Source organism: Neofelis nebulosa, chromosome 12 (assembly GCF_028018385.1).
Source record: "Neofelis nebulosa isolate mNeoNeb1 chromosome 12, mNeoNeb1.pri, whole genome shotgun sequence".
Taxonomy (NCBI): Eukaryota; Metazoa; Chordata; class Mammalia; order Carnivora; family Felidae; genus Neofelis; species Neofelis nebulosa.
This window is the reverse complement of record NC_080793.1, coordinates 85,030,991-85,054,307: the sequence shown is the minus strand read 5'-3', so window position 1 is coordinate 85,054,307 and position 23,317 is coordinate 85,030,991. Positions and strand designations below refer to the sequence as shown.

Sequence of the window (23,317 nt, the reverse complement as noted above, 5' to 3'; positions counted from 1 at the left end):
TATTCCCAAACCCATTCTTGTGGTGTTCCTTATCGCTCACTGAGCAACAAAATATAGACATGTGACTGATTACATCATCTTTACGGTGAATGTGGTCCCTGAAGCTAAAACACTGTTCCTTTTATGCACAGAGATGTTACCATAACAATACTGACACCAGTATCCAGAAAAATGGCTAATGATATAATCTGAAACCTTGAAAGAAATGTGCTGGCCACACAAAATTCTAATATGCCTTTAAATATAAGGTGGGTTGTCCAAACGATGGAAACCTCAGTGGCACTTAATAGTTCTGTGGACAGTGGGTCCACATATAAAATTAGATTGTGAATAGGTTTAAAGGAAACAAAGGTGACAGGCTGAGGAGCCCTTCCCTTTGCCGCTCCTCTGAGAGACCTGGAACTTATCCCCCTCCACCTATATTTATGAGCAGCAGACGCGATGGTCGTACCTTTGAGGATGAAGTTTAGCTTTCCTTTGGGGGGTCAGAAAGACCAAACCAATAGTTACAATTGCAAAATCTAACTGGACAACTCTTTTGCCCAAGCACATTGAACGTGGGAAAGGTTAGGGAGGGGAGGGGAGTGTACCACACCTCTCTCTGATTTCCACCTTCTCAGGTTCACATTCTGGAACCTGCATTTCATCTTCCACCCTGGCGGACTTGAAACCTTCCATATTAACTGCGTGGTGCCCTTCCGCCATTCCCCGAGTGTCTTCGTCCTCCTCTTCCTCCTCCTCTTCCTCAGGAGGATACTCAATGACGTCACACTCGTCATCTGACTCGGAGGAAGAGCTTTCATCTGAGCTGGAATCATCACTTGAAGTTGTTTCATACCTAGGTGGCAATTGGGAGTTCAGGAGATGCAAGGCGTGCCCGGAAAGACCCCGTGACCGAAGTTTTTATGCAGGGAAAGCTAACTGACTCCGGACATTTCACCAGTGGTTTTAGACCCTGCATTTAGAAGTTCAAAGTAAGTTCTATTTAAAAATCTGGTGGTTTTGAATGGGTTCTGACTTAAAAGGGATAACTTGGGTTCCCAATCGGTATCATTATACACTTGTAGGAAAAAATGCGTATAAATACAGCACCTCTGGCTTAGTAGAAATCAAAGGAAACTTAACTTCATGAAAGAAGTTAAGGTCTGCAGTGGTTCATTTTTTTCTATGCCTTTTCTTCTCCCTTACATTCTTCCTGTTTTGCTTCATTAACTGTACCAGTGTTACGGTGAACCAATTATGTAAGTAACCCATGGTTTCTCTGGTCCGTTTGTCCTCCAAGACCTCCTGGGCCACATCACCCAATACGACTTCAAAGATTCAGAAAACAGGCCTCATTAAGTTAAATCTCTACGGTATACTTTGCTACAAATATTACCTCCAATAACTGCACTACTGCTTTCTTGTCGAGGCCATATATGGATTCATAGGTTAGCGGCTCTGATTCAACTGTAGGAAGACAAATTGGCTTCACTACTTATCTGGCTCAATGAGAAACAAAAGAATAAACCGCTAATAAACACTCTATTTAGAGAGTCAAGAAGTGACGCACGGCTGGATTACTCATCAAGTGAAAGGCCCTACAATTTTGTTTGTGTGCACGGAGAGCGAACAGCCCATTCTCAACGAGTGGACGGCCATCACCGGCCCGTGGAGTGATGCTCTCTCGCCTCTTTCTGTGTGTTTCTGAGTCTCATACAGGTAAGCACAAGTTGGCCAACACCGCGGGACACCTGCTGCCTGCTGCTTTTGTTGAAGACTACCGGTTTCAGATCAGAGGTGAGAAGATGTCAAGAGCTCAGCTCCGTCAGGTGTCCTTTCAAGAGTGAGTGGCATATCCTTAAAGAGAGCGAGAAGAGGAGAGGACAGAAGCCCAACTGCACCTTTCTGAGGGGATCTTCCATCACCAAAATGTGGCAGCAGCCCAGACTAGCCACCTTTGAATGGGACTCGAGGAGGCAGGAGGCAAAGTAGACAGACAGACCATGGAGAGACGCTCGGACCGCCATCTTCCTTACCCTCCGTTAATGCCAACAAACTGCAGATTCTTCTTTGCTCCATTTGAATCTCTGTTGCCATCCTTCTTCTTCATGATCGACTTCAGCGTGCTTTCACTGTTGGTACATACTGTGAAAAAAGGAATCGAGGTGATCGAAATTAACATAACTCATATGCACACAAGTTAAGTGAACGAGGAATCTCTCCTCACGTATGTTTGGTTTTTCACCACATTTATGTCAATCTAGATCTTGGCATGTACATATGAGAAACTTGCACAGAATCCAATGGAAAAAATGTATGCATGCAAAGAAAATAATTTCAAGTTTTTTAAATGGAAAAAAAAAAACCCATTAGTACCTCCAGACATAACAAAAGCAATGACAACTAGCATTTGTATCAGGTTTCACTGTATAAAGTGACGCTGTATCTCATGTGGGCCTCAAAAATCACTTAGGCACTAAAATAGGGATTGTTATTATTCTTTTCCTTCAGCTGAGAAGATCTGGGAAAAGTTGCTGCCTGCCAGACTGTGGAAGAATGAAATGGTGTTTAAAATATTTCATAAGTCACAAAATTAGATGAGTTTTCTTTGGGGATAGCACACCTCTTTCTTTGGTGAATCTTCGTAGAAGATATTCTAGGCCTACCTTCCTAAAGTTCGGTTCTTAGGTCAGTGGTTATTCCAGGTCAATCTAGAAGGCACACTGACATCAGACTGGAATGCAGGCAATGCGGGTCCCAAAAGCCTGCGGCTGAGAGGGACCAAGTGAGGGGAATTACCATAGAGGCCAGCGGCTATCTGGTCGTCTGTCAGGTTCACGGGAGACAGCGCGCTTTCCTGAGAGGGGAAGGCGTCCTGGCCACCGAGGGGTCTCCCGTCCGTGGTCCCCGCTTCTTGCTCATGCCGGGATGTCTGGGTGTTGAACGGTCCTCCTGACTGAAGGCCTCCGCACTTACAGGGGTATTCCAGACTACTGCCTGTCAGGAAGGAGACAGGTGCGCAAGTGTGTGATGTTAGGACCAAACGAAGTGGGTTCAATTTTTTTTTTTTTTGAAGACTTATGCAACTCATCATCTTCTCAAGGGCTTTTCTCCCTGCATTTTCTTTCTGCATATATGGCAGTACCGTGCAAGCTGCCCAAACTCAAACCCCAAGGCCGCCTTCACCCTCAACCTTCCCTTTATCACCACATCCGGGTCCGCCCGGGCCTGTCCTTCCACCTCCCTCCCTTCTTCCTGGCCTGGCTGCTACCACCCAGCCTGGGTGGAACCAGCAGCGTAGGATCCTGACCGCCCTCTTGCTCCGCCACGCGCCTCGCGCGCACTGCTACAGAGCAACAGCCCGGCCCCTGGAGTCCCGGTGGCATTCCGGCTCAAACGCACCTGAGCAAAGCTAAAACACTCCCCTCTGCTCAGGAAATGCGGCCCACCCTGTTTAGCCACATATTCTAGGCCACCCACAAGCTGGCACATCGTATTTCCTCTCCACCTGTATTTCCCACCATGCCCGGGGTCCCTGTGGAGGTGAGGACTGCAGCCCAGTCACTGGGATGCTGAGAGTGGGCGTCTCTCATGCTCCTGACAGCACTTTGTACCTGATGCTCTCTTACCTGGAACGCTCCTTCCTCCCCCCTCACAGGGTCAAGCCCTCCATCACCCTCTCTCCTGAGCCTTCCCTGACCTCTCTGAATAAAAATGACGTTCCTTTCTCTGTGACTCGCACAGGCCTCTTACCTCTCGGACTCTCTTACAGGATCTGTAGTAAGACAAGGTGCCAGGTAATTCCTGGGACCGTCTAAGACTCCCTTCTAGTCTGTGAGTATTCTGAGGGCACGAAACCATTCAAATCAACTCTCTCTCCTCACATTTACTACACTGCTTTTGTGTATTTGGAGTGCCTAATATTTGTTCATGGACTAAAGCAGAAGATGTGGTTAAATGACTGCACATAATTAACGTATACAGGCATAGCACAGTATTTTCAATGTGGCTGACAAAGATGTTGACAACATATGATTAAATAAGAAAAGCAGATAAAATTCTACATATGTGATTCTATTGAAATACATATAAATACACACATCTGGAAGCTATGCAGATGTTAACTTTTCCCTGTGCTTGCCATTTTTTAGAGTGACTATTAACTGTGTTCAAAATCAATCTTTCTTTCTTTCTTTCTTTCTTTCTTTCTTTCTTTCTTTCTTTCTTTCTTTCTTTCTTTCTTTCTTTCTTCCTTCCTTCCTTCCTCCCTCCCTCCCTCCCTCCCTCCCTCCCTCCCTTCCTTCCTTCCTTCCTTCCTTCCTTCCTTCCCTCCCTCCCCCCCTCCTCTTTCTTTCTTTCTTTCCTTACTTATTTATGAGACACACAGCATGAGTGGGCAGAGGAGTAGAGAGACACAAAGACCTAACTCAAAGCAGGCTCCAGGCTACGAGCTGTCAGCACAAAGCCCGATGTGGGGCTCCAACTCAAGAACCGTGAGATCGTGACCTGAGCTAAAGTCGGACACTCAAGTGACGGAGCCACCCAGGTGTCCCTGTTCAAAATCACTTTAAGAAAAGAGTAAGAAAATTCTTTGCCTAGCAATTTGTTTCTAGAAATTTTATCCTAAGGAGGTACAAAAAGATACAGAAGGATGTTTATGGTCTGCATGAGTAAAACAGTGAAGAGGCAGATACCGCAGTATGCCGATAAGAAAGAAACCAGTGAGGGGCGCCTGGGTGGCGCAGTCGGTTAAGCGTCCGACTTCAGCCAGGTCACGATCTCGCGGTCCGTGAGTTCGAGCCCCGCGTCAGGCTCTGGGCTGATGGCTCGGAGCCTGGAGCCTGTTTCCGATTCTGTGTCTCCCTCTCTCTCTGCCCCTCCCCCGTTCATGCTCTGTCTCTCTCTGTCCCAAAAATAAATAAAAAACGTTGAAAAAAAAAAAATTTAAAAAAAAAAAAAAAAAGAAAGAAACCAGTGAAATAAGCTGTGGTATGTTGACGCAAAGGAATTCCAGGCGGCCATTAAAAATGTTGGTGCCGAGGGGCACCTGGGCGGCTCAGTAGGTTGAGCACCTGACTCTTGGTTTCGGCTCAGGTCATGATCTCATGGTTTGTAGGTTCGAGCCCCACATCGGGCCCTGTGCTGACAGTGCGGAGCCTGTTTGGGATTCTCTCTCCCTCCTCTCTCTGCCCCCCCCCCCCACCTCAAGTAAACTTAAAACAATTTTAAAAAATGTTGACGTGGGTGGACATTTATTAGCACAGAAAGATAAGCATAACGTATTAGCGAAGTTTTTTTTTTTTTTTTAACTTTATTTATTTTATTTTGAGAGAGAGCACAAGTGAGGAAGGGGCAAGGAGAGAAGCAGACAGAGAATCCCAAGCAGGTTTTACTCTGTCAGTGCTGAGCCCAATGCGGGGCTTGAGCCCACAAACTGTGAGATCATGACCTGGGCTGAAGAGTTGAACGTTTAACCAACTGAGCCACCCAGATGCCCCAGTGTGTTAGTGAGTTTTAAAAATAAGTTATTAAATTGTTCAGAGAAAATAAACTTATTTTGGTGAATGATTATATGTATACATATTAGAAGAAGTCTGGAAGGATCTAGAATAAACCTGCTTAACACTTCCAAGGCCAAAGAATTATAGGTTGTTATGTTTTCTTCATTGTGTTTATTTCCTAAATTATGTATTGTAAACCTAACTTACTAATACAAATAAAAAACTTAAATCTACCCACAATGTGCTATGGTAAGAATCTGATCACAACTTTCTCTCTCTTAAAGCTCTGAAATCCCTTAGATCCTTAGAAGAAAAGACATTTAAATACTGATTGTATTCTAAGTCAATTAGGAAAAAAAGAACCATGATAGATTCTACAACTGTTCTCTTCAAACTCCACTGTTGATACCAATCATCTGGGATATCTGTTAAAGTGCAGGTTCCCAAGCACCTGCTGCTGTGACATCATTCTGCAGAACTGGGATGGGGCCCAGTGGTGGGCATTTCTGACATCTCCACGGTGCTGTCCCAAGAGACTCTGATGCAGGTGGCCCACTTTCAAAAGTACTGGTTTAAAACAATGACCCCCTAATAAAAAAAAATTGGAGGGAGGCAAAATAGTCACAGTGGGGCATTACCACCTCAATTTTAACTGTCATTCATCCAAGCTAAGAATTCTGAAAGCCAGGGACATTCGTTGACTTCGGAGCTGGACCAGAACCCACGTTTCCTAATTCTGTCCGTGAATCAACAGCACCAGTGCCCTCTGCTAGCTCTGCGGGCATGGGGCCTCCCTCGGGGACTTCACAAACCCACCTTCCTCCCCTGCATACACAGGCAACACTGAATGCAGCCCTCCAAATCATACTTAGTGCCCTTTTGACCTAATGTGCTCCCCCAACATCAAACAGGAAACGTCTAGAGCGCCTCTGACTTACTTTAAGTGAAGTAAACAACGCAGGGCCTTTGCCTCGGTCCCTCCTTCTCCAACCCCACTCATCACTGCTGCGAAATTACTGCAGTCACCTCTCCCACGTCTCAGCAGTTATAATCCCCGAGTGCCAGCACACTCTTCCTGGACAAACACTCACTAAGCACGCTCCTATTTAAGAACCAGTGAGGACTTTTACAATGCAAATACACCAACAATTTTTTGTTATTACTGAAACCACAAGCACATACAAAATTAGACGCCAGTAGAACAAATCCTTGCGTGCCCATTAAGGGCTTCAACAACCGTGGGAGCTACCTGGCCTCACCTAGACTCCTCCACCCACACTCAGGATTACTGGGATGCAAAAACTAGAGGGCTTACCACTCTCGTCCATAACTATTTTAGTATACGTTCCTAAAATAAAGGGCTCTTAAAAATAATTATGGCATTAAAACTTTCACATCTAAAAAATTTTAAACGAAAGCTTATTGCAGGGGCACCTGGCTGGCTCAGTCAGTTAAGTGTCGGACTTCGGCTCAGGTCATGATGTCACCGTTCATGGGTTCGAGCCCCGCGTCGGGCTCCGTGCTGACAGCTCAGAGCCTGGAGCCTGCTTCGGATTCTGTGTCTCCCTCTCTCTCTGCCCCTCCCTCACTCTCACTCTCTCTCTCAAAAATAAATAAATATTTAAAAAAAATTTTTTAAAGGATTATTGCATATTTGCTCAGTATTCAAATTTCTCTGATGGTCTCTCAAAAAACTTTCGTAAGGTATTTGAATTCGAATCTTTGTCATAAATTTCCACTGGCTACTCTGGTTTTTAAGTTTTTGGATCCATAGATTTCTTCTTTTTAACCACATCTTTCAAAAAATATTTGTAACGTGAGGTATAATTTCAATAGAAGAAAATGCACCACCGTGTAGTCTGACGAGTTTCGGTACATGCATACACCTGCGTAACCACTTTCCTCAGGAAGATACAGGACATTCCTAACAATGGAGAAAATCCACGCTGCCCATGCCGGCCTTTGTGGACAGTCCGCCCACCAGAGACCATCGCTCCTTCTCACCAGAGCTCAGATGTGTAGACAAGGGCTTCGGAGAACTTCTCCTGTGCAGGGCCAAGCCCTCAGGTGGGCATGTGAGGGTCCTTTGTAATGAACGGGCAGCTTCATCTTGCCTGTGGGAGTTCTACTGCTCAACTATTCCTACCCTCTAGGTGTTCACAGTGCTCGTGTGATGTAATCACTCCCACCTCTGTGCCCTTCTTTACTAGACTATTCTACAGGCCTGGAATTTCAGCGACCTTCACCACCTGAACCCTAACCATACACCTTTCAAGGCTCGCCAGGATTCTATTTCTAGAGCCTCTTTCCTCTGGTGCTATCCCACAGAGGTCTCTTTTCTCCCTCAATGTCCTGCAGCGCTCGACCGTCCAGACCAAAGTATGCCCGTCCTCTGTTTTACACGTGTCTCGTCCACGAGCACGCCAGCTCCTGGCTCCATGCTATACTCTTAGCTGCTGTCCCCTTCAGGGCTGAGAACAATGCTGGGGAAAGGAAAGCCTTCAGCAAGTGCCTGTATCATTTGATGGGAAGTCACGGGGGTTCTGTTCAGACTAATCAGCAAGGCAAAGAACAACATTAAATGCTAAACTAGTTCTCATTTGCTGAAGCCGGAAGGAATGTGTCACTTTTATGGCCAGAAAATGCTTTTCAGAGAGGGCTGAAACTCTGGCTGCTCTTGAATGACCCATAAACAACTGTCCGAACTTGATAAGGACCCATGGTAGTCAGAGGGCACACACAAGGACAGGCGCACCAGCACAAGGCTGGTGTGACAAATGACTGCTGTGTTCAAGTACAACGCAGGAGAGATGCAGCCAAGAAAACCAAAATACAGAGAACAACAAAAGTCAACAGCCTCGACCCTGGCTACACTTCAGAATCACCAAAGTTGTGGATGGGGCTTTAAAAAATACAGATACAATGAGGGGTGCCTGGGTGGCTCGGTCGGTGAAGCGTCTGACTTCGGCTCAGGTCATGATCTCACGGTTCATGGGTTCAAGCCCCATGTCAGGCTCTGCACTGACAGCTCGGACCCTGGAGCCTGCTTCAGATTCTCCGTCTCCCTCTCTCTCTCTGCCTCTCCCCTGCTTGTATGCTCTCTCACTGTCTCAAAAATACATATTTAAAAATAAATAAGTAAAAAATACACAATGAACTATCTGTAGGTGGGCCCAAGTATTTATTAGTACCTTTTAAAAGCTCCTCAAGTGATTCTAATGTGCGGCCAGGATTGAGAACCACTGAATTAAATTAATGGGTACAAAACCTGAATGCTGAGGGGCACCTGGCTGGCTCAATCCACACAGCATACAACTCATCTCAGGGTCACGAGTTCAAGCCCCACCTTGGGCATAGAGCTTAAACTTAATAAAAACAAACTTGACTGCTGAACGCAAGAGTTTAGACTTTCCTCTGGTTAATTTAGTCCATCAAGTTGGACCATGTGAATTCTTAGGAATTAGTGGAGTTTACTTAATAGTTCTGGACCATTAATCGTAGAAGTCCATGGGTACCAGTAAATGCTACCCCAACAACATGGGCAAAACGACAGGAGTAACCACAAAACACCTGCAGAATTCCAGCACTGGGGCCTAGATGCTCAAAACTCCCACCAGGTGGCAATGGTTCCTACGGGAGGCACCCCTGGAGAGTTAGGGACCAGGCGGGGAGGCAGCTGAGCTTCAGTCTTTAACTCATAATGACCATCAAGGCCAATAATGCATGAACTTCAGTTGATGATTTGACCAGAAGAGTGGTAACTAAAACACAGTGAGTCACAGAAATCTCAGGGTTCTGAAAAACAAGGACACCTGGAAGCATTAATTCTAATTCTAAAGTACATGTAGCATTTAATATATGGATAATTCCACTAGCTAAGGCAAACTATAATGAAAACTAAGTCACATTATTAAAAACTTTTTGCACGTTCCTGACTTGAGAATGTTTAGAAAGTAACATTTAGAAATGCTGAAAGCAAACTATTTTAAAAGAGAAATCTTTTAATGAAAAACAGAGCTGGAGAGTGTTTTTTTTGTTTTTGTTTTTTTTTAAACAAGATCACCCTCTCCAGTTTCCTCTGTGACATTTCTCCATCTAGAATTTATATTAGTTCTTGGCACATAGCAATGTGTATATTTGTTAGACAACTGATTTTAAAGAATAAAATTGATTTAAAAAATTGCTGTTAAAATATTCCAATTCTTCTGCATGCCAACCAACATTTTCATTTACAATGCCAAGAGCGTTCTGAAAATGCAACTGTGAACACTGTGGCCAGGTATTAAACATGTTATTTTGCTAAAATTTCAGCTAAACATTCTGATTTGAGCTTATTTGTCAGGAAGAAGGCCTGAAATGTCTGAATCATTATGGAGGCCATGCCATCATCTAGGTATTTTCCCCAAGTAAAACAAAGAATTCAAAAGGATCTGAATATGTCTGGTTTTTCCATAAAGAAAGAAGCTTGAACACAAATTTACCCTTTTCAGCCCACATACTGGTTTGGGGAAATTAGTAGAAATTATTCATGAAGGATCACCTGGGTTTTTGTTTGTTTTTTTTGTTTGTTTTTGTATATACTACTTTTGGAAGGTATGTATCTTTGATAGAGGAAAAGGGGCAATCCCGTTCTGAATGAGGCTCAATATTCGGAACCCTGCCTAAAGACCAATGTATGTGGCTACCAACAAAGTCAACTTGAACTGGAGAGCTTCAAGGATCAGAGCTGCTTAATAATTTCTAGGGCCATTTTAATATCTCCCTTCCAGATAGCTGTCATGAATATATCTAAAACTGGGTACTTAAAATGCCAGAGTGGAGGAAAAATCGGATTCTCCTTCACCACAAGCCCACCCACATTCAATTACACACCATCCCAAGACTTGACCCAGAAAACCCACACTGACAGGCTGCAGTGACTAAACTTGGGTTAAGCATGTGTGTGCTTCTAGATACAGCCAAGGACTTCATCTCCTCCCCCAGCCACAGACGACTTGACTGCAGCTGAACCCTTGGAGCACCTTTCTATTTGCACACTATTTGGTGGCTAACACGCAGCGCCATAGGTGATCATTCATATTTCTGGCATACAGATCTTGGCTTCCCAACTGGACTGCGAGTTCTTCAAGGCAAAGACCACTTTACATCATTTGAGTGCAAGTTCTTTAAGGCATAGACCACTTTACACACTTTGCATAGAGCTGGCAATGAATGGATGGCTATCAACCGACCTGAACAGACAAGGGGACAGGGCAGGCTGTAAGCATCTTTACTGAGATATTAATAACTAGCCGCTCGAAGGAAGTGTGAACTAGTAGCTAGTAGCTACTAGTAGCTTGGAGGAAGAATGAACAGCTGTGACGACTGTCCAATATCAACAAATTCGCTTCATCGTTTATGACTGAACATCCAAGAACTCACTTCAGGCCTCAAAAACTACCAATCTGCATGCTTGAGCCAGCAATGAACTGCGTATTTTAGGATTCAGAATATAGGCTAAAATAAACTTGTGTCTGTTTCAGGAGTTCCTTGTCCATTCCACCAGCACCCGTTCAAAATAATAAAGCATCAGTTTAAGAGGGTAAGATTTTCAAACACGTGTCAGCTGAAGGGTTCACAAAGGTGGTGGTCAGATTTTAAACCTTTATAAACGATTTTCCTTAGGGCTGGAGTACTTAAGCGCCAGGTTTGTAACAGATGTCCCAGACCTGCAGTTTCAATTTTTCTGAGCGTCAGCTACCTCTTTTGAGGATCTGAGGAAAATTATGCAGTTTCTTCACAAAAATTCCTAACACAAAACAGTTCATGAAGCAATGGCCCCCAGATTAAGAGGCCTTGCTCTAAGGCTGTTTATTCTAACATTTCCCTGAAACAGGGCCTGGGTGGCCACCACCAGGCGGTTGGGTGGTGCTGGTGGGAGGCAGCAGGAAACCCATGAATTTTAGAAAAAAAGTTTCCCAGCTGAATCTGATGGGCAGCCCAGTGAAGAGGTACGTTAAGAGAATAATTCTGCTCAAAGGGCATCAAGCGAGAGAAACCGAATCCAAACTTCTCATGACACCGGAAGGCATGGCAGCCTCCTGGCTTCCTCTCTCAACCGATACTTCCAAGTTCGCGAGCGGCCACTTCCGGGTCAGCTCTTCGGACTTCCGGGTCAGCAGGACCTTCCCTCCATCATGCCATCAGACACCCCAGGGTTTCAGAAGCATTTTGTCTGGATTACATGATGCTCTGGTAACACTTATTTTAAAAAACTGCGATTAGAAAAAACCCAAGACCCAGGACAAGTAGATGGTGTATTATTTGAGCTAAGATGAAACCAACTAGAAATAGTTACTTCCGTGACGACTTTATTTCCCCGATTTTGCTTTGGCTCAGATCTCTTCTACAAAATTACTTTCACAGTTACGGGAATGATTTCAAGTTCATACTTTTTTTTTTTTTTTTAACCCAAGATAACCAAGAGTTCAAATACGAAGCTGATTTCAAAAGCAGTTCTCCCCCTACCCAACTCGTGTGCATGTGCTCTCAAAAATGAATAAACATTAAAAAAATTTTTTTGAAGCAGTTCTTCTGAGTTGAGTTTTCTGTGAATCGCGGCAGGCAGTTAAGTTCCGCTGTTAGAGTTTTGTTTGTATTTGCTCAGAGACAAAATATGAAGTACATGAAACTCACACTACCAGCAATCAAAAAGGACTTTATAGATATACGCACCCCGATGTTCACTGTAGCACTATCAACAGCAGCTAAATTATGCAAACAGCCCAAGGGTCCATCAACTGATGACTGGATAAAGGAGATGTGGCTTATGTACAGAATGTAGTATTATTCAGCCATAAAAAGAATGAGATCGTGCCATTTGCAGCAACGTGGATGGAGCTAGAGGGTATAATGCTAAGTGAAGTAAGTCAGAGAAACACAAATACCATATGATTTCACTCACACGTGGAATTTAGGGAACAAAACAAATGAACAAACAAAATAAGAGACAGACCAAAAAAACCCAGACTCTTAAATATAGAAAACAGATGGTTCCCAAAGGGGAGGTGGGTGGGAGGACAGTGAAATATGCGAAGCAAATGAAAAATACACTTACTGGGGCACCTGGGTAGCTCAGTCAGTTAAGCATGGCTCTTGATTTCAGCATAGGTCATGATCTCACGGTTTGTGAGATTGAGCCCTGCACCAGGCTCTGTGCGGACAGCACGGATTCTGCTTGGGATTCTCTGTCTCCCTCTCTCTCTCTCTCTGGCCCCTTCCCTGCTCACTCTCTCTCTCTCTCAAAAATATAATACATAAACATTAAAAAAAATACACTTATCATGAAGAGCACTGAAAAATGTATTGAATTGTTGAATCACTATATTGTAAAACTGAAATTACTTTAACACTATATGTTAAGCACACTGGAATTAAAATTTTCAAAAAGACACATTGAGGAAAAAAAGTGCTTTACAGAACATCTTTGGTCATCAACAGATTGCGGCTGCGTCAAAATTATGACAAGGTCTCTTGAATCCTAGAAGAACGTTGGTGACCTTCTATGTGAAAAATAGAGTATGTACAATTCAACTTTTGTTATGAAATTACATCTCTAAAATACAGAGCCACACACATACACACCTGTATACACCAACCACACAAGGGGTTACCCCAAGAGAGCACAAGGAGACTTTCCCTTTTTATTTTGTGCTCTTCCTGAACTGTTAATTTGTTACGAGCACATATTTCAGTTATAACTTTAAAAAACTGAATCGGGGTGTTAGGCATTATGGTGCTACAAAAAAGAATGTTCTTTCACTGTGAAAAAGTGATGCCCTCCAATCTCCAACCTAGAAAAATGGAGAAGTCTCTGGACTGCGCACGAATACACAAAATTCAATTTAGGCTTTAGCTTTAGCTTTTACACAGACTCTGAATGACTCAGAATTGAACACTTATTGTTTGTTTTGTGTTTTCCCATTGTTACCGGTATCTTTATCTTGATAGAACTGTTTGTTGGGGGGGCATAATAATTGAGGGAAGAAGGTGACGGCCAGAATTATGAAGACAAAAACTTGGATTAGAAACAAAAGGCCATTTGTACAATTCGCATTTGGGCCACTTGTTCTATATCTACACTTCCATTTCTGGAAGTACTAAAACAGCAATGACAGCCAGCATTTATTGATCATTTACACTCTGTGCTGCAGACTATTCCAAAAGCTTTCCTCCTATTGACTCATTAAATCTTCATTTCAACCCCACGAAGGAACAAAGACAAATTGTCCTAGGGGCCGAGAAAAGAATCTGAACCCAGAATGTCCGGCTTCAGAGCCAAACTTAACTTCTTTTCTTTTAAAAAAAAATTTTTTTTAACGTTTATTCATTTTTGAGACAGAGAGAGACAGAGCATGAACGGGGGAGGGTCAGAGAGAGAGGGAGACACAGAATCTGAAACAGGCTCCAGGCTCTGAGCCATCAGCACAGAGCCTGACGCGGGGCTGGAACTCACGGACCATGAGATCATGACCTGAGCTGAAGTCGGACGCTCAACCGACTGAGCCACCCAGGCGCCCCAAACTTAACTTCTTAAAATAAAGTACTAGGTTCATGTAAGGCATCATTTCTATGCTCTTTTGGTGATGTCAAACTCAAATTCCACATTGTTTTCACTGGGGGAAAAAAATGCCTATGCTCTACATGAAATGTATCCTAGACTGGGCGTGAACAATATTCTGTATCCTACAGAGCCCGTGGTAAGTCCCAGTGATTCTGACACGCCTTCACTCTTCACAGCCTGCAAGTGCTGAAAAGCTCTACTGTAACAAGCTACTTTAATTTTCAGTCCATACAACAATAACGAGTAACAGAAGCTTAATGCTCTGGGTGAGTCCCTAATCGGACTCCTTCTTCACTAGAACTTTAGAATACAAATGTGATGTGAATTACAGAAATACTTTATTTTTAAATGTTTTTTAACATTTAATTTATTTTTGAGAGACAGACAGAGACGGAGTGTAAGCAGGAGAGGGGCAGAGAGGGAGACACGGAATCCAAAGCAGGCTCCAGGACCTGAGCTGTCAGCACAGAGCCTAAAGCGGGGCTCGAACTCATGAAGTACGACATCACAACCTAAGCCCAAGTCGGATGCTCAGCCAACTGAGCCACCAGGCGCCCCCAGAAACACTTTAAATTTGCTCTTGTGTGTTGGGAGGGGGCTGCCACTATGACCAAATAAGTGCTATTAACAATATTCATACTTTTGTTCAAATGCTGTAGGTCTCCTGTATTTTAGCTGATTAAATCGGTGTTCGTTTGCGGGGTCAGATCTAAACAGGGATGTCAAAACCTTCTCCCTGTTCCTGATGCTCACGGTGTCAGGCGGGTGACTGCAAGGGTACAACTAAATATTTTTGGCAGGAATGTGAAATAGAAACCCCAGTTTGGGGAGGAGGGAGGAAGCTGGCAGGAAAATGTTCTTATAATGGATGATGCATTGTACCATCTGTGTCTGGAGGTATTTAAGAGTTTTATTTTGACTTCACATCTGACATCATGATTTTTAAAAAGAAGTAGAAACAAACATGTTATTAGTTACTTAAGACTGCTTCAGTCCACGCATCATTTTAATCCTATTTACTCTAAATTGACCCCTCTGTACATTTACTAGGCTTGATTCTAAAAGGCAAAAACCCCACACATCAGCTGTCATTGCCATGTTGATTTTTTTCTTCTGTGATAAGCTATCTCTTCCACAGAATGTTTACTAGAAACTAACATTAATTCAGGTTTGAGAGTAAAAACCTAGGAACACATAAAAGTAATCTATTTCAGCCTATTTTAATCATTACTCTTTTGACTGTAAAGGGAAACAAAGAATTAAAAATTTTTGTTAATGGTTTACTTACAATTCAGTCTATAATACATGTTTTCATATCAAATTAAATGCACACCATACAATCCGTTTGAAGCATTAACATTCATTTTACCTGAAGCATTAGTCAGAGTAGAGAGTGTGGGGTTTTTTTAATTTCTTTTTGAATGTTTTATTTCTTTTTGAGAGAGAGAGAGACACACACACACACACACACACACACATAGTGTGAGCAAGGGAGAGGCAGAGAGAGAGAGGGAGACCCAGAATCTGAAGCAGGCTCCAGGCTCTGAGCGGTCAGCACAGAGCCCGATGCGGGGCTTGAACCCACAAACTGCATGATCATGACCTAAGCTGAAGCTGGATGCTCTATCGACTGAGCTACCCAGGCGCCCCGAGAGTGTGTTTTCAGTAGCTTTCCAAACCTCAAATACAGTTCAGCGTGTCAACAAAAGAAGCCACACGGGACACACATGATTAGCACCATCACCAATGACAATAAAGGCTTATCCCGGGCTCACCGTGTGCCTGCAGTGAATACAGAGGCAGCCTTACAGGATGGGTGCCCTTTTGTTCCCATTTTACAAATAGAGGGTAAAGAAGGGTGACTCTGTCTCCCCAGATCATGCTGGTGTGAGAGAGCTGGAGAACCAGGAACACACACACAGAACCCTGTCCTACGATGATAAGATGCACAATTAGAGACATATGGCAAAGGGAAGTCCTTCTAATGAGACCTGCTGGGAAATACCGTATGTCCTAAAACCTTCTGGGGTAATTTCTCAATTAGTTTCAATTTATTTTTTATTTTATTTTATTTTTTTTTTAACGTTTATTTATTTTTGAGACAGAGAGAGACAGAGCATGAACAGGGGAGGGGCAGAGAGAGAGGGAGACACAGAATCTGAAATGGGCTCCAGGCTCTGAGCTGTCAGCACAGAGCCTGACGCAGGGCTCGAACCCACGGACCGTGAGATCATGACCTGAGCCGAAGTCGGACGCTTAACCGACTGAGCCACTCAGGCGCCCCAATTAGTTTCAATTTAAAGAAAAGCTGGGGTGAACAGGAATCCCCCTGAAGAGAGGAGGGGAAAGACAAAAATGTAAGCACCTATCAAAATGAACCACGGGAAAGGCTCTCTTCTCTGAGTTCGGGCTGCGGACGCCCTTATCAGAGTGGCCTTTCTGGAACACCCCATTTCCAAGAGCTCCCCCCACAACCCCCCACCCCGGCCCCAACCATCTCCACTCGCTATCCCTATAACTGGAGTTCTTTTCTTCATAGCATGGATCATCACCTGACATCCTTCAGATCTACTGTTTATTGCCTGTGCCCTCAACAGGAAAGTAAGCATTGTGATGACAGAAGCCTCTAACTGTGCTTGGAATGGAGTAGGAATTCAATCATTACCTCCTGAATTAGCAAGTGAATTCATGGAATCGCTCTCCCTTGGTAGGAGTTTTTAAGCTTTTTTTTTTTTTTTTTAATGTTTGTTTATTTGAGAGAGAGAGAGAACACGCATGCGCGTGATTGGGAGGTGGGGGGGCGGGGGGAGACAGAGAGAGGGAGACCCAGAATCCCAAGCAGGCTCCAGACTCTGAGCTGTCAGCACAGAGCCCGATGTGCAGCTCAAACCCACAAACACGAGATCATGACCTGAGCCAAAGTGGGACACTTAACCGACAGCCACCTAGGCGCTCCATACCTTGGTAAAAGTTTTAATGAGAAACATTTTATGCCAGTATGTGTCACTGATCACATACAGGTAACTATGATTACAAACTGTGCGACTTTTTCAGGCTGTCCTGTATAAAATGAGCAAGTAACTAGAAGATGTTGTAGGAAACCGGTCCATCCCAGAAGACAGCCACTAGGCCAGCCAACGCTAGCTTGCTTTTCTGCTCCCGGCCACAGTCCTCAGCCAGAGGCCAGTGAAACCATCAGACAACGAGAATCAGCAGAGCTGTTTCTGGGTTTTGATTCTTGCTGCTTATGGGTGTTCCTGCTATGCACTACCATTCTAAAGCTCTCTCCACGGTTCCAAAAAAAATGGTTCCAGCAATTAAAAAGACCCACACCTCCTGGAAGTACATTATTGTTCCCACCCTCCCTCCTCCCTGGCTGCCTCAGAAACCCACCTACCTGTGACTTTACCCAGACTCATTCTTGGGAAGTCAGGGTTCCTCAGCTCCTCCGTACTTGCAGACTTCATGACCGAGTTGATCGAGGACAAGGTGCTAATGAGCTGCGAGTTCAGAGAGCCGATCTGCGAGTGCGGCTCCCCAAAAGCCTCTGCCAGTTCGCTGTAGTTCTCAGCCAGCAGTGTCTGCTGCTCAGCCAGCAACTTCTGGACCCGCTCAATGTAGTGATCCAAGCCGGTCACCATTCCAGCGGGAGCCTGGGGCAGGGGGCTCTCCGCGAACTCGCCAACAGGCCCATCTCCTACGCCGACGCTCCTCCTGCTGGCTGCCAGCCCCAGAGTCAACTGCGGAGGGCCACAGGCGATGGTCCTCATTTTGAGACCAACCAGATAATTGTCATTAATATTTATCTGCCCCACGCCTGACTCTCTGGTCTTCACGGCCGACGGCCTGTCAAACCCAGAAGTGCCAGAGAGCACGGTTCCAACTCCGATGGACCGTGTGTTGGTGGAGGAATTGACATCCTTCACGCGGCCTTCTCCTACGGCCACCGTCCGCATCTCCACGGTCTGAGTGCTGGTCTGCTTGTCCAAAGTGCTGAGGGAAGTGCTGGTGCAAGATTCCGCAAGGGTAACCACCTCGGTGTTGGTGCCCCGGTCCACCTGCTCCCAAACCGTGCTGGTGTACTGGCTCGCGGTACGAGGCACCGCCATGACAGCAGCCTCCACCTGGCCAGCGGCCTCCGTGTTCACGCTCCGGGACATGAGCTCCTTCGGGGGGCAGACAGTCACATCAACGGAACAATCCCCGCAGCCGATGGATCGCACTTCTTTGAGATTCAGGTTGGTCTTGAGGAGCGACAGATCGTGCACGGACTCCTCCGTGTTGCTGCCCGTTTCGCAGACGCTGATTTCCACACCCACGCTCTTGTCGCACGTCTCCACGGACCTCCCGGTACCCTGCTCGTGCGTTTCCACCCTCTCCTTGACAATCCACCAATTCATGGGCAGCTCGGGCCCCACGAGCCTGCTCTCACAACGGGGCCGGCAGGAGACGCCCAGGCTGTGCATCTGCACGGCGCTCCCGACACAGGCATCCGCCAGGTCCACGTGATGGCCAGCCGTCTGGTCTCTGGTGGCCACCACCGCCTCCACCATCTTGCTGAGAACCAGCGGCTGGGCCGTCACGGCTTTGTCCGCCTTCTTCCTCGACCCCGCGGCCTGCAGCTCTTGCTTGAGTCTAGTCATCTCGCGGTCATGGGTGGTTTCTTTCAGTTGCACTTCCAGGCGGTAGATCTTCTCCTTCAAGGCCTCTATGGTCTGCTGCTGCAGCTCTATTTCCTTGTCCGCTTCCGTGGTCACGCCAAGCATGGCCTCTGTCACGCCCACCCCACAGTTCCTCGACTCGGTGGCCGTCCCGACGGCGGCGTCCTTCCGGGACGCGGAGCCCCTGCGGTACACGACCACGCGGTCCATGGTCTCGTCGGCACCCACAGCCACGGACCGGCACTCTCCGTCCTCCCGGCGCCCCGAGGAGGCCTCGCAGCTGCCGTCCTGGATCTTCCGCTCCAGGGCCTGCATGTCTGCCGCGAGCTGCCGGAACTCCCTGATGCTCTGCGCGCTCTGTTCCACGCGTTCCATCTCGTCCTCCTCATAGTCGATGTACAGTTCACCTCCGCCGCTACTGCGCCGGGCCCTGGAGAGCCGCTCCAGCTGCGACGCGTTCCCCGCACTGTAGGACCGCTTCCTCACACCGCACGCGTCGTTCTGGGCTGTCGCTCTCTGGTGTTTCAGCTGCGAGGCCAACTGTCTTTTCTCCTCTTGCAAGACGGAGATCTTCACCTGGAGCACCGGGATGGTTCGCACCTGCTCCTCGAGCTCCTTCAGGCGCTTCAGGGCAATGGCCATCTGCTCGCGGATGTGCTGCAGGTGCATGGGGCTCACGTTGGTCACTGGCGTGGAGATCCCTGAGCTCAGGGGGCTGTGGCGGATGGAGCTCCCCATGGACGACGTGGTGGCCACGGCTGGGGCATAGCCGCTGTACTCGCCGTTGCCTTGGTATCCATTCTGAAGCTGATGCGCGGCAGGATTGTGGTTCCCGGAACCCATGAAGGAGGAGAGCGAGCTCGTGGAGCCCATGCCTCCAAAACTGGCCAGCCTGGGCCTGCGGAACTCACCCGGGGCCACCTGCATGGTGACTCTCTCCTGTTCCAGTCTCCTCCGGGTCTCCATTAGCGTCTTGGTGACATGAAGGTTGTGCTTTGGGAGTTGAGGGGAGGGCGGTGGCAGCTGTCGACTTTCTGGGACGGTAAGGAAAGGGGGTGAGGTCTCCAGAGGGGCAGGGGGCCTTGGGATGGGAGTCGACGTAACGTGGCTTCTGGCTAGCAGGAAGTGAGGACACTGCCTGTTGTCATCACTGTTGGAGGACGAGAGAGATTCCGTGGAAGTCCACACAGCCTGCTGACCAGGCACGGCCCTGCTTTCCGGGCATGGCACCGACGGCTTCCGCCTCTTCTGGATGTTGAGTTTCTTGATGGTGTTTCCTTTCTGTATGTCGTCCACGTACTTGAGGAAGTCTAAGTCCAGCTGATAACCATAGGGGGTCTCCACAAAGTAAGGATCTTTCTGTTCCTTGTCAGGATCTCCGTTCAGAACATCATCTGTTTTTCCTAGGAGAGCAAGAAGGGAGTATTATAATGCCATGTGATACACTCAGTGATAAAAACCAATTATCTGTATATTCGGCAGTGTGGCAGACTAGTGTGATTTCAGAGTTGACGGACTTCTGTCTGTTCTGACAGTTGGGTGAGTAAGCGAGTATACCCCTGGGAACTTCAGCTTCTCCCTGAGTAAAAATGGAAACAAGTATATTTACCTCATAAGGTTGATAAAGACTGTAATGAGACTGTGGTTTTAAGGATCCCAGGGTATATGAAGTCCTTACCAACTACTTTTATTTTTGGAAAGAACATATTGAAAAGACTTGTGTTTTCAGGGAGATCATTTCTTTTGTTGTCTACAGTCCACTGAGGTATAGAGAACAGTCCTTAAGCCTCCTATTTTCGGGGTGCTTGCGTGGCCCAGTTGGTGAAGCGTCTGACTTCGGCTCAGGCCCTGATCTCACGGCTTGTGAGTTTGAGCCCTGCGTGGGGCTCTGTGCTGACAGCTTGGAGCCTGGACCTGCTTCGGGTTGTGTGTGTGTGTGTGTGTGTCTCTCTCTCTCTCACAAATAAAGACATTAAAAAACAATTTTTTTAAAAGACTCCTATTTTATAAAGTGAACTATGAGGCACCAAAGGTGAAAACGCTTAGAATAAAGGACCACATCGGTGCAGATCTAGGAAGCCCGGGACGTGAGTTCTCCCCACCACTGGTCTTTTGCAGACACTGCAGCCTTTCTAAATGGTGGCCGAAAGCACCCCAGTGCCTGACCACCACCACAAGATCACAATTTGCCTTGACCCTTTCCTTGCGGAGAAAGCCGGGGGCAATGAGTGATTAACTCTAGCAGCATGTGTGTAAGAACACAGAAGGCAGACTTCAACTCTTGGTGCCTTCCCATTTAAAAACCACCACCACCCCTGTCCCAAACGGAGGAGAACTTTTCTCTCTTGGATTTCTTTTGGACAAAACATTCGATCTTCCAAGAACACCTCCTTTTGTATTTGTAACACATCCAAACAGATGCAGAAGAGAACGAAAATAAAAGCAAACCTATACTCTAAACACTGGATCATGTGGCATTCAGTAAATGCTATTTGGGGCTAAACCAAACATTTAGAAAAGGAAACACAAGAACTTTTCAAGGCACAGACCTTGCTGCTGACCTGAGCTGTGCATTTCAAATAGAAAAGCAAGGCCGTTTTTGTTTGTTTAAATTGCAGGATTAAGTAATGTGTTTTCCTAGAGTCATAATAACAAGCTCTGCTTTTTTTTTTTTTTTTTTTTTTTTTTTCTTTTTTTGAGCAGTGGAAAGATCCCAAAACCAATGAGTGAAAATGCAAGCCATGTGTACCCCTGCTCCTATCCTGGGTGTAAAAACCCACCACATTGCTGGACAAGCATTTCCAGTTCACTTTATAAAATTTGGGTTGCCTGCCTGTCCTTCCTAGTCCAATCACTGCTGGGCATTTGCACCTGATAGGGTGAAGGCACTGAGTAAACCTTTTGCCTCCTCTTTCCTCTGAAAAGTTGGAAAGAAAAGTACGAAAAGACTGCCAAGCAGTGGAGTAGAAAGGTTATGTATTCTTCGTGTCCTAATTTAAAACAATATTAAGCTGTTCTCCCTGTTCCTATTTAGGCACTGGATTTCATTTCTAAAACGTGGAAATTCTATTGGAACCAGGTGCTCGGCTTTAATCCTTTTCTAACCTCGGGGTGAGCTGATGAGGAGCCAGTACCCGAATACTTGGGCTCACGCTAGCGGAATGCTTCCTTCCTTCCCTCTTTCTTTCCTTTTTAACTCCACACGGGCAACACGATCGCTCAAAATATGCAGCCCGACCTGTTTCCAGAACTGTCTGCAATTCCACAAGCAGAGAGAAGCCGCCAGCTCGGGTGTCCAGAAAAAGCAGGCAGATCTGACCAACGGGATCCTGCGATTCTAAAACCGGGCCACCGCTCCTGCAGGCCACGGGGAGCGGGTGCCCAGGCCGGAGACTGAGCTCCGCGCGCGCATGCCCGCCGCGCTCCGCTCCCCGCCGGGCCCGCTCGCCTGCCCGCCGCCCCGCCACCAGGTGCCCGCGGCGCCGCGCTCCCCGCCGGCCTGAGGCTCGCCGCCCGCCGCCCACCCGCCGGGCGCCCGCTGAGCTCCGCTCCCCGCCGGCCGGCTCCCCTGTCCCCGCACACCCACAGGCCCGCTCTCCTCTCTCCCCGCCGGCCTGCCCCCCGCCGGCCGCCCCGCTCACCAGCTGGCTCCCAGCGCGCCCGGCCCTGCCTCGGGCGCCCTCGATCGGTCTTCACCCCGTAAGGAAAAGAGGTTCAACATTCGTGCACACTTCGCCCGGCCACGCGCAGACACCATAGGCCCGGTGCTCGCCAATGAAGTCTCCCTCCGGCTCCGGTGACACCGCCCCCCCGCACACACTCAGCTGCTCGGCATTCCCTGCTTTCTTAATGAAAACAGGAAACCGGCAGCTTGTGCAAATGTGGGTTCTCCGTTCCAGGCGTCGCCAGGCATAAAAATAAAGCCCGCAATTTAAACCTCTCCACACAGAGGTTCTGTGTCCGCCGTACCAGCCACTTCGTCCCCGAAGAGTTTGTGTGCCGGTGTGGGGCCTGGGTCACCTGAGGAAGTTCCAGGCACAATGGGCGCCACTGTCCCCTGCGGAAAATCTCAGCACTGGGCTCATAACCAGTGACAAGCAGTCATCCTTTGACATTATTAATCTCAACCACGCCTGTGCCACTGATGAAAAGCTCTTCAAAAACAAACACCACCCCCCACATTTTCCCAGCTACAAAAGTAGTCCATGCTTATATTTAAAATAAAAAAAATAAAATAAAATATAAAAAAATAAAAATAAAATAATCCCGTACAGGCCATTTAAAGAATGAAAAAAGTCACTCTTCTCTCACCACCTAGTGGTAATATCAATACTTTGGTTTAACTCCTAGATTTTTCTGTGTTATCTCTTAACATGGTTATTTTACCCATCTGCAGTAGAAAAAGGTAATTTTTGTGTTCTTTCTTTTCAAAAACGCTTTTTTAAAATGCACTGATTTAATGTCAGGATTTGGAACACAACCAAACACATCACATTTTTCAGCGACATTTAACTGCCTGGCTCATTTTAGTTGTTTCTTAAATGCACACTGAATTATCCCCCAAATGAACT

At 46.5% G+C, this 23,317-nt stretch overlaps 1 protein-coding gene across 3 annotated transcripts in view; it reads right to left on the bottom strand.

The window, feature by feature from the left end:
* KANK1 (KN motif and ankyrin repeat domains 1) overlaps positions 1 to 23,317 on the bottom strand; it is a 210,605-nt gene that overhangs the window by 11,837 nt on the left and 175,451 nt on the right. Inside the window, exons 1-5 of one of the 3 annotated variants that reach the window (XM_058695774.1) lie at positions 21,985 to 22,152; positions 17,483 to 20,149; positions 2,782 to 2,979; positions 2,019 to 2,127; positions 596 to 838 (exon numbers count right to left, since the gene is read on the bottom strand). In XM_058695774.1, the coding sequence (XP_058551757.1) occupies positions 596 to 838; positions 2,019 to 2,127; positions 2,782 to 2,979; positions 17,483 to 19,712 (2,780 nt within the window). In that variant the 5' untranslated portion in view covers positions 19,713 to 20,149; positions 21,985 to 22,152. Of the gene's footprint in view, positions 1 to 595; positions 839 to 2,018; positions 2,128 to 2,781; positions 2,980 to 17,482; positions 20,150 to 21,984; positions 22,153 to 23,317 lie in introns of those variants that run through there. The other 2 variants (XM_058695771.1, XM_058695772.1) reach the window with 2 other exon arrangements.